Below are 11144 nucleotides of genomic sequence, written 5' to 3' on the forward strand. Positions count from 1 at the left end.
CGCCCGAGCTGGGCTAGCCGAGCCTCCTTTTTCAGCCCTGTGCCCCCTCCCCTACAGGGACTGTCCACTTCAAACTGGACTACCACCCCCCTCCACCCCCAGGCCTTTCTCTTCCCCACCTCTACTCACATCCCCCCACCCCCACCCCACTGGATGCTTCCAGAAAGCCTTTCTCAACCACCCCAGCCTCAGCTTCGCTGCGTGTTCCCACCACCCTCACCTCCCTGGTGTTTCCTGTTCAATAGCTGATTGTTGATTTTGCCCAGAGACCAAGGAACACAGCCTGCGCCCTCACTCCATGGGCACTTTTGTACACATTGCCTTTTGGGGAATGGGAGGGTTAGGGGTTTTTTTTGTGGGGTTTTTTTGGATTCTCATAATAACCCTAGAAAATTAAGTGTAGTGATCCTTAACGCCCATACTTAAATATGTCCAAAAACTGTGGACATTGTGAAACTGGAGTCAGGTGCTGAGCGATGGGGACAGGTGGAAGGGGGGGTGAAGAAGCCAGAGACACTGGGGAGTCACCCCCATGAGCAGTAGGGAGGGGGCAAGAGGTGAACTTAAAAGCTGGGAACTGTTTGGACAGATGGAGAAGGGTGGGACCAGCGCTCCCGACCAGCAGAGGGTCGGAAGGAGTGCCGGGAGCTCAGACCAGGAGGCAGGGTGGCCGGGGAAGAGACTGGCCTGTAACCAGAGAGCAGCCCACAGTGAACAAAGACCAGATCCAAGGCGACATCACGTGGCCAGGCAGAGAGGATTGGATTTGGGGTTTTTGACACAGTTGTGATTGGAAGGCACAAGCACATCCTTGAGGAGCTCAGAAGGAGGCTCCTTTCCTGCTGGAGAACGAGGGAGGGCTTCTTGGAGGAGAGGGCGCTTAAGGTGGACAGGACAGAGGAAGCGGAGGATGGGGTGGATGTTTCCACAAAGGGAGCAGCACAGCCCGAGCCCCCGAGGCCGGAACCCAGGTCAGCCTCGAGGGGAGGGGGATGGAAGGCAGTGATTGGCCAGGTCACTTTTTCTCTTGTTCCCTGTTCATCAGCCGTTTATGGAGCATCTACGAGGTGCCAGGCTGGCCCCGGGGCAACAGTCGTAATAACAGCATTTATTATGCACTCACTAGTGCCAGGCACTATTCTTAATGCTTTTCCTGTGCACTGACTGGTTTCATAGTACACGTTCACTGAGTGAGTGCGTGCACTCAAGCACACGCCTGGACTAGAGGTTAGAGGCACACCAGTGCCTGGATCCCGACGCCTGTGAGAGCCGGCCCACTGCGGCTAACGCCCCCATGTCCTCCTCTGGCAGGAAATCCCCATGAACTTCGTGGATCCGAAGGAGTATGACATCCCCGGGCTGGTGCGCAAGAACCGGTACAAAACCATCCTGCCCAGTGAGTACTCACGGCCCCCCGGGGCGTGGGGTGCACCTCCCCTGGGAGCCCCTCGCCCTGAGGAAGACCTCAACCCCGGAGCTAGGCCTCGAGGTCACGAGGAGAAGGGAAGGAGGGCTGGGGGCACCCGGGGAAGGGGAAAGGCCCCCGTGGTGAGGGCAGAGCTGAGCTCACAGCTTCACCCTTGCCCTCCCTGGCTGTGCTTGGCTCTGGAAACCCGGAGAGAGAGAATGACGACAGTAGCAGCTCCCAGACAGTGCCCGGTGACCCCAGAGTGTTTTCACGCTCTTTCTCCCTGCAGAGTGGGCAGGCGGCTAAGAGGGGGAAATGAGGTTCAGAGAGGTAGAGTCACACGGCTAGGAAGGACAGAGCTGAGTCTCACCCTGGGCCTCTTTGACCCCGGAATCGGGCTCTTCTGTGTACCTTGCGTGGAGTTTGCTCAGAGTGGGAGTCCTCTGACAGGAAGAGGCACCCCACAAGGGCATGAGGTGCCGATCAGCTAGTGAGCTCCCCGTCACTCAAGGTGTTCAAGTGAAGCTGCGTGATCGATCCCCTGGCAGATCTGAGAGGGATTTTTTTCCCCCTTTGAGGGCAGTCAGACCAGGTGACCTAACGTTCCTCTTTCAGCCCTGGGGTGTCATTTTCAGCTAACTTTCATCAGGCCCCTGTCTGCCTGTCACCCCTGCCAAGTTCTGGCCCCAGGCCCCCCCGGGCTAGCTTAGGGGGTGACTTGTTGAAAGCGAATCCCCACCAACCTACTCCACTCAGTTTGTGGAGTAACGAGGCTTTAAAAAAGCAGTTTTGCCATCAGCATCTCCAACAACATGTAAGATGTCATGACTTATTTTTAACTTTTAAAATATCGACTTGTGGTTGCCATGGTTACACAGTCTCTAGGTAGTTCCGGTTAAACAAAGCACCATTTAAGGCCAGGATGCGTTCTTCAGGGCTGCTCACCTCCTTCCTCATCTTGTCACCCGCAAACCACCCAGCCCCACCTGGAGGGGCTCAGGCACCCCGGAACCTAGGGCTTGGCTGGTCACTCGGAATGGTGGGGGGGAGAGGGGGAGCCAGACCACCCCTCCGCCTGGCTCCCCCTGGACGGCTGAGAGGTCCTGAGCCGCTTCAACGATGCGCTGAGCCCGCGAGGGCCTGGAGCTCAAGCGAGCATCCTCTGTGGCCAGCGAGAATTGTCCCTGTGCCTCAGAGACTGGGACCGGCCGGGGGTTGTGTGTATGACAAGGAGGACGTGTCAGGCTTGGCACAGGCCTGCTGGATCCAGGACACCCCGAGGCTTGGTCTCTCGTTCATTTGGCACCAGTTTCCTGAACTCTGCCCCAGGGGCTGAGACTTCAGGCATGAATGAGCCACGGGGACTTCATGGTCTCGTGGGGGAAACAGACCCATGGACGGTGAGTAGGACAGAGTGACCAGTGACCCAGCTGGCAGCACTGAAGGCAAAATAACAGGGGAGCGATTTCTGTCCTTTTTGTCACCACGTCCCAAGTGCCAAAATAGTGCCTGGCACCTCGTAGACAGTCTGCTCCTATTTGAGTGAGGGAGGGAAGGAGGGAATGAATGAATGAACGTCTCTCAGGTCAGCTCAGCCTCTCCATCCTCACTGCCGGATGACTTTTCGGGGGCCAGGGCTTGTCTGTTGCCCAGTCCCATACCACCCCTGGAGTTGTGCCAGGCAGTCGTCTCCTGACTGCCCTGCCGAAGCCCACACTCTTCCCTCCTGTTCTTCGGCTACCGTTAGCACAGAAATGGTAGAAAGCAGAAATCCAGTCGTGTCATCCTCTTCCTTAAACATTGTCACCATCCCCCTTGTAATCCTCGGGTTTTGGCCCAGCCTTGATTTATAAGACCCTCTGTCGGTCCCTCTCCAGGCCATGTCTCTGCCCCCCCCCACCCCCCTGCCCTGTGCCCTGTGCCCTGGACTCAATCACACAGGGTGCTGCTGTTCCTTACTCCTCTCCTGCTGTCAGACCCCACGCAGCCTACCTGCCTGCCAACCTGCCCCATACTCGGGGGCAAGGACGTGTCTCGTTCACTGAGGAGTCCCTACCCTCGAGCCCTGCACCAGGCACAGAGACCGCGCCCAGTGGGGTCATCATTCCCACAGTGGTTCTTTAGTGCCACAGGCCCTCCTGGTGTCTGGTCCGAGGGTGCTGTGCCTACTTCTGACACCTAATCTGGGCAGGCACCGCCAAGAAGGGAGATGGCCCCTCAGCACGCCCTGCTCCTTCCTTCCACTGACCACGCAGCATCCCCTCCACTCACCCCCTCCCTCTGCCCTCCTAACACCCCTCTGTGCCCCCATCCACAGGGGCAGCCCCACCATGGGGCTGGGCATAAAAGGGCCAGAGGGCAGAGGCCTGTGAGTGTCACCTGTTTGTCCTACCCGGTTTGGGATCTTCTCTACCTGTTAACTTCTAGGGAAGCTCTGTGCCATATGGTGTGTGCCGGGCTAAGTTACTGGTTTAAGGCCAAGCTACCATTCCCTCCTTTCATCCTTACAAGACGAGTGGGGCTGTGATGGAAGGGATGTCTCCAGTTCACAGACCCACACAGGGAAATTAAGTCAATGGTGCACACTGCTAGCAAGCCACAGCATCAGGACTCGAACCCAGCCCTCTGGCTCCCTGTACTGTCTCGGAGAGCCCCCGGCTGTGTGCCGGAAGCTCCTTCAGTTCAGCTGTCCCTATTTAGGAAAGAAAGGGAAACCCAGAGAAGGGATAAGACTGTGAGCTGGTGACAGAGCCAGGGCAGAAGCCAGGGCCCCGTTCCCCCCACCCCACGACGTCCCTGCCCACCCCACGCACCCTCCCATCTCTAGGCCCAGCCTCTGCGGCCTGACCAAAGAGGCAGTTCAGGGAGGCTCTCGCTGGCACAAAATGGATTCCGTTCCAGGAAGAGGAGCAGGAGGTTGTGAGAATCTATAACTGTGGGATTGGACATGTCAGTCGATGGAGAAAAAAGAAAACAAAAAACAAAAACCCTTCGTGCACGTGTGTGCATCTGCTGCGGAGACCCTGTCATTGCGTTGCAGGCGCGGGAGGCTCGGCTCTCTCCATCCCTCGGCTCTCCCTCAGCTTTCTACCCCCAAATCTCAACAGCCCTATATATTTGTAAAGCACTTGACGGTTTACATCGCACCTTCCCAGCTGTTTTCTCATTTGTCTTCCCAACAACCCTAGGAAGTAGGCAGCTTTACCCCTGTATTTCAGACGGGACAGTTGAGGCTTAGGAAGGCCGTGTGCCGTTCAGGTGGACCCAGCTCGTCAGTGACCGTGTGCACCCAAACCCTCGCTGCCCCCGCTGACCGGGATGTGTCCCCTGGGTCATCCTTTTCTTGACTTAGCTCTGCCCTCTCCAGAACATGAGGCCCAGGGAGCCCAGGGCAGCTTGAGGGACCCGGGCAAGGGGCCAGCACTCCTGCTGTGCAGGTAGACACCCAGGGCCATGGAGATGGGCCAGGGTTTTGCTAGCAGGCAGGGGAAGGAGGAATTTCAGGAGCCCTGGGAGAGATGTGGGTGCCCTGCAGTGAGCCAGATGGGATGGGCCCCGCGCTAGAGGGGTTGTTGCACCTGTCACATGCCAGCCTCACCCACCTCCCCCCACCCCAGACCCCCACAGCAGAGTGTGTCTGACCTCACCAGACCCTGATGACCCTCTGAGTTCCTACATCAACGCCAACTACATCCGGGTACGTAGCCCTATCCCAGTGACCCACCCCCCACCCCCCGAAAGGGAGGCCCAAGCCAACAGGATCTGTCCTCCAGGCTTGTCCCTAAGCCAGCGGGGGCTCCTGCCACCCTGCGCTCCCCGGGGGGAGGGCCTGAGGGTGGGGACTGGGCCCAAGGAGCACCGCATCGGACCCTGACGGCCTGAACTTGACTGGCCGCAGGGCTACGGCGGGGAGGAGAAGGTGTACATCGCCACTCAGGGACCCATCGTCAGCACAGTCGGTGACTTCTGGCGCATGGTGTGGCAGGAGCACACGCCCATCATCGTCATGATCACCAACATCGAGGAGATGAACGAGGTAGGCACCCCTGCGCTGTTAGCAGGGGTCTGTCCTTTCCATATTAATCTCTAGAACAATGCTGAGGTTGGTAGCCTGCTGCCAAGGTGAGGGAATGGGGAGGCCGGGCAAGGTTAGGCCATTTGCTCAGGGCCACGTAGGTGGGCAGAGCCTGGAGCCGGCCTCTCCACCCCCGCTGTCTGTGACCTGAAACAGGCTGCTCTGCACCCCCCCCCCCCCAGCCAGGGCTCACCTGCCTGCGTCTGTACCCATACCAACCTGTTTCATTGAATCCCCAGAAGAGTCCTTCAAAGTAGGTATTATTTCCAATTTCTGGATGAGGCAACTGATGCTCAAAAAAGAAAATTTACAGGTTAGGAAGCTGAGATTTGAACCCAGCGCTCTCTAACCGCAGACCTGTTGCCCTTTTATGTCTTTCCCTGCTGGTCCTGGAGAGGAGGGGCTGGCGGGTGGCGGCGGGGAGCAGGGTGGGGGCGCGGGGAGTGGTAGGACTGTGAGTGTACGAAGCCTGGTCTGGGCCCCCGCAGAAGTGCACTGAGTATTGGCCGGAGGAGCAGGTGGTGTATGACGGTGTGGAGATCATCGTGCAGAAGGTCATTCATACTGAGGATTACCGGCTGCGAGTCATCTCCCTCAGGGTGAGGCCAGGGGCCGGGCCGGGCGGATGGGGGGAAGGGCCCAGATAACAGGGTCCAGGAGTGCACTACTGCTGAAATCCAGGCCTGTGTCACTCTCAGGATGTAGGAGGGAGGAGGGAGGAGGGGTGAATGACTTGGGGGCCAGAGGCAGGAGCAAACCTCGGTTGCATTTTACGCTCTCGGAGTCTCCCTGTGTCTGCACTGTCCCTGTCAATGCCTTCCAAGTCTGCTCCAGATGCATTCACGTTGGGGACTGCCAGGGTAAGGGATCCCCAGCAGCCCCCGCCCCACCCCGTGCTGTCCTGATGACGGAAGGTCTGTTGTAACTTTGAGATCCTACAGGGTTCAGTGTGTCCACCAGAGGGCAGGCACTCCTCGCTGCATTTGGGTTTCACAGGGAAGCTCTGTAGTATATGAGCGATACAAAAAGAGTGGGGGGAGGTATCCTCCCACCCTGAGGTCGTGCTTCTTACAGGTTCAGCATAAGAGAGGAGATTGTTGCCTTGGAATCAGGACGATTCATGGGGTTCTGTTTTTGAGAAGGAAAACTCATATTTGGGGACGGTGGAGCCCAATGTAATAACCCCACAGGTTGGAAGAGGTGAGCCAAGCACCAGGAAGCTGAGGCTCTCTGTAGAAACCGAGGTCTACTGGCACTGGCAGCCACAGGGTCGGACCCGAGGCCTGAGACTTGTCCCTCTGAACTGCCGTCTCCCATCAGAGAAGGGAGAAGGTGGGGTGTCAGGGAGCACTCAGACCCCAAACAGCAGTGCCCACCTGAGCAGCTCTGAGATCTAGGCCTTACTGGAGGGCAGGAAAGGGCAGGAGGCATGGGCAGAGGCTCTGGTAGCTGTCACACCAGATAAGCTGGGGGCCCAAGGAGCCAGCTTTCTGCTTCCTAGAAAGAGGCTGAAGCCAGGTGAGGGCTGCCTCACTGTCTCAGTGCCCTGGGACAGCTTGGGGGTATTTACTTTTGTCCGTGAGTCTTTACAAGCACCTGCCTTAAGCCTGGTTCTGGGTTGGGTATTGGGTTGGAACACAGAGCTGTCCAAAGCCTGGACTCCCCTAAAGGAGCACCCAGAAATGGTAAGTACCAAGCTAGAGATAGGCAAGAAAACAGAAGGAGGGCACTCTGTGAGCCAGGGTGCTCGGGGAGAGCCTCCTGGAAGTGGTGGTACTGAGTGGGGTTTTGCGGGATGAGTAGGAGTTGACTCGGGGGCAGAGGGGACAAACAAGCGGGATGACCATTCCAGGCAGAGAAAAAAACAAAAAAGAAAGGCATGGAAGATGGACTAGCTCTGTGTGTGTGTGTATGCGTGTGTGCGTGTGCGTCTGTGTGTGTGTGTAGCAGAGGATTTGTCTACAAAGCCTTTGGAATGCAGGAGCACTGAGAACGAGTAGACAGGGCCAGGAGAAGGGCCTGGAGCGCTGGACCCTGTACCTTGTCTTATTGGCCAGACTGAAGAGTAAGAAGAATGGGTTTTACTGGGAGCGAGCAGGAGCCGCGGGAGCGTTCTGAGCGGGGGAGCAGCGTGTCCAGATTGGCGCCGCGGACGGACGTGCTGGGCCGCTGTGTGGATGAGCGGTCAGGGAGGACTCAGGGAGCACTGCCACACTGGAGAGATGAGAAAGGCCCGAGTGGAGGCGGTGCTGGCGGGGAGGAGAGAGAACAGCCGAGACTGGGAGACTGGCCGGGGGAGGGCAGGCGGAGAAGAGGGGTGACTGACGGGGTCCAGAGGCCGGACTCTGAGACCTGGGACTCCGGGGTGACTGGGCTGTGCCTTAGGATAAAGAACCAGAGGACGTGGGTTGGGAGAGGGACTCCGCCTCTCTCGGACGGGCCTGCAGCTGTGGGGGTAGAACCGATGGGGAGGACGAGGAGGACGAGGGCCAGCCCCTGTCCGGTGCCCCGTGCTGCAGGTGGCAGACACGGCAGGTCCCACTCCTTGGGCCCCCTCGCCACGCTCTTGCTGCCCCCACCCCATCCCGCCGGCTGGTGGGTGCTGCAAGTTCACGTGTATCTGGGGCGGGTCTCTGTCGCCCGGACAGAACGGGACCGAAGAGCGAGGCCTGAAGCATTACTGGTTCACGTCCTGGCCCGACCAGAAGACCCCAGACCGGGCTCCCCCACTCCTGCACCTGGTCCGGGAGGTGGAGGAGGCAGCCCAGCAGGAGGGGCCGCGCTGTGCCCCCATCATCGTCCACTGCAGGTGGGTCCTCCCCACCGGCCACCTGGGCAGGGCGGCCTCCCTACTCCCGACGCTGCCCCGTTGCTTACCCCCCGCACCCCCTGTGCCCTCAGTGCAGGGATTGGCAGGACAGGCTGCTTCATTGCCACCAGCATCTGCTGCCAGCAGCTGCGGCATGAGGGAGTGGTGGACATCCTTAAGACCACGTGCCAGCTCCGTCAGGACAGGTCAGCCGGTGTGCGGGGGTGGGGGCACAGCTTGAGTCCCAGGGGCAGCCGGGGGAGCCTGATGCACGCATGGGGCGAGGGGCCAGAGGACGTGCTGCCCGTGGACTGGCCGGAAGCAAGTAGAGAGGACGGATGGGTAGAGCGGGAGCTGGGTCCAGACAGCTGGGGGCTGGAGGAGGGGAAAGGGACAGCTGCTGAGCAGGACAGGGGCTAGGGGTGGAGGGGCATGTCCTCTCTGTCCCTGCTTTCAGGCCGAGCTGGGAGGGGCAGCAAGGGACAGAGGAGAGTAGCCGCCAAGGACTGGCCCCTCCACTCAACACAAAGACAAGGCCCCCCACAAATGCCTGGTGGTCATGGGCTTGGAGATCCCGCCCCCCCCCAGAGCCCAGTAACCCCGTCTGCACCGCGTGTCTCTACCCGCAGGGGCGGCATGATCCAGACGTGCGAGCAATACCAGTTTGTGCACCATGTCATGAGCCTCTACGAGAAGCAGCTGTCCCGCCCGTCCCCAGAGTGACTGCACTCCTGCCCTGAGGTCCTCTGGGTACCACCCAGCCTGAGTCGGGGCCCTCACCCTGGCCACAAGCAGAGCCCTGCCTCGGGTCCTGGCCTGCCCTGCTCCCTGACCCCCCTGCTTCCTCCTCTTCGGTCTGCACCCTCCCTCCTCCCTTCCCTCCTCCGTCAGCCTTGGCCTGGCCCCTGCTCCCCAACATAGCTCTTCCTACTGTACATACTGGGGAGTGGGGCGGGGTGGGGGAGGGACGTGCCAGGCCAGACCTGGGGCCCCAGGGCCTGACCCATGCCACGCAGACCTGGGGCCTCAGTTTTTAACGACGGTTCCATTGCTACTTGATCCAAAACGTTTCTGTGCCGCACTCCAAATGTCCTGCCGCAGCGTGTCTGTCCATCCATCCATCTCTGCTGTCTGTACCGGACACTGTGTCTCCTCGGCCCGGGGAAAGGGGTAATGAGCTCCAGCCCCAAAGCAGCCCGGCAGAGGTGCCTGCCTCGGGCCCCCACCCCCACGTCCCACCCGGCAGGTGGCATTTTGCCCGGGTTATTGGGACCAGGATGGGGTGCTCCTGAGGAGTTGGCAGAGAGATCTCAGCTAGGGGGAGAGGTCTCTGGGTTGGGAGGGAGGAGGAGTATTATCAGAGCAGGGGTGACCTCCTGGTGTCAGATGCCTTCAGGAGGCAGTGACCAGCCTGTGAGGCGCTGGGGAGGAAAGGGGAGAGAGGGGCTGTGAACCCAGAGGACCTGGGCCCTGGTGGGGGTGGGGAGAAGGGGGAGCTCTGGGGGGGGTGAGGTCTGGGCCCCAGATCTGTGTGAAACATTTTTCTGTGTCACTGTGGGAAAGCCTTCCCAGAAGTCTCGCTGCGTGTAGCTCTGCGTGTGTTCCTGTGTTAACGCGTGTGTTGAGAGCCCGGCAGCAGGGCATGCATGACTCTTGGCAACTTGTGTTACCTTGGAGCCACGTGTTTTTATTGCTGACTTTAAATATTTATTCCACGGCAGACAGAGACATTTGGTGTCTTTTTATAATTTGCTCGTGGTCATTGAATAGAGCAATAAACGGAGCATTTTGAGCAAAACTAGCCCCCCGGGTCTGTGTGATTGCCTCCCCCCTCGCTGCCTCCCTGTAAGCTGGTGTTTGTGTACACCCTCTATACACACACACACACACACACACACACCCTCCCTGGTGCCACCTGTGGAGATTGGAAGTGTGCACCAAACTGATTTGGGCAGGCTTCTCCTGCATCACCACCCCCAACCCATCCAGGAGCTCTGGACCAGGGGAGCCTCAAGGACAGGTGTAGGAGCCTTCCAGAGAAAACAAAGCATCTGGCCGGCCACCAGCTCTGACAGATGGGCCAGAGAGGCCAAAGCTAGGGCAGAGAGACATTTAGGTCACACCCAGGCCCCTCCCTGTTGGCCCACCCACTTATCCCATGAGCCTTACATGTCCCAACAGCAGCTGCAACCTGGAAATTTCCCTTGTAAGGCCTGGGCTGAGAGTGGCCTCTCCCAAGGGGCCCAGAGATTCTGGCCCACAGCTCAGAACCTGAGCCATCCCTGACACCCCTGCTCTATTCTTACCCCTGCCCTCAGGGATGCAGCAAAAGTAGCTGTGGTGATGCTGCTGCTGGCAGGTGGGGTCACTCCAGGGCAGGACTGCTGACCAACCAGTAGGTCCTTAAAAGGATATCAGAACTCCGTGTGGGTTGGTCAAGGGTATGTGGATATACTATAATGAGGAAACACCCGGGGGGGGCGCTCAAAGAGCCGGGATGCAGGTCCCAGAGCAGGGGGACATGCTCTCCAGCCATCCTCCAGCAGGAAGCTGGGCCCTCCCACCCTCTACCCAGATGAGAAGGATAGAGCTGTAGGAGGGGGAAAGGGGAGGGGAGCTAAGATTTCTATCTCCTCCCCCAGGGTGGCCCTGGGAGGCCACTCAAGCTGTGCAGGCACCGCACATGGAGTACAACATGAATGGTGTCCCCTGGATTTCTGCAAAATGGCAGACTTCCTGGACCCCGGCCCCACTGGCCTGTGGGCCCATGTACGTATGCATGTGTATGTGCGTGCTAGCACACGTACACGCGCGCGCACACACACACACACACACACTACCCGGAGCCCCTC

General features: G+C 59.2%; 1 protein-coding gene across 9 annotated transcripts in view; it reads left to right on the forward strand.

Moving 5' to 3' along the window:
• Window positions 1–10093, forward strand: part of PTPN5 (protein tyrosine phosphatase non-receptor type 5) — a 56348-nt gene extending 46255 nt beyond the window's left edge. For all 9 annotated transcript variants that reach the window (XM_072793809.1, XM_072793808.1, XM_072793807.1 and 6 more), the window contains 7 exons: window positions 1312–1396; window positions 5026–5105; window positions 5307–5444; window positions 5972–6082; window positions 8132–8292; window positions 8385–8498; window positions 8922–10093. In XM_072793809.1, the coding sequence (XP_072649910.1) occupies window positions 1312–1396; window positions 5026–5105; window positions 5307–5444; window positions 5972–6082; window positions 8132–8292; window positions 8385–8498; window positions 8922–9015 (783 nt within the window). In that variant the 3' untranslated portion in view covers window positions 9016–10093. The remainder of the gene's footprint in view (window positions 1–1311; window positions 1397–5025; window positions 5106–5306; window positions 5445–5971; window positions 6083–8131; window positions 8293–8384; window positions 8499–8921) is intronic.
• Window positions 10094–11144: the final 1051 nt, after the last annotated feature.

Source organism: Canis lupus, chromosome 23 (genome assembly GCF_048164855.1).
Source record: "Canis lupus baileyi chromosome 23, mCanLup2.hap1, whole genome shotgun sequence".
In the NCBI taxonomy this organism is placed as follows: domain Eukaryota; kingdom Metazoa; phylum Chordata; class Mammalia; order Carnivora; family Canidae; genus Canis; species Canis lupus.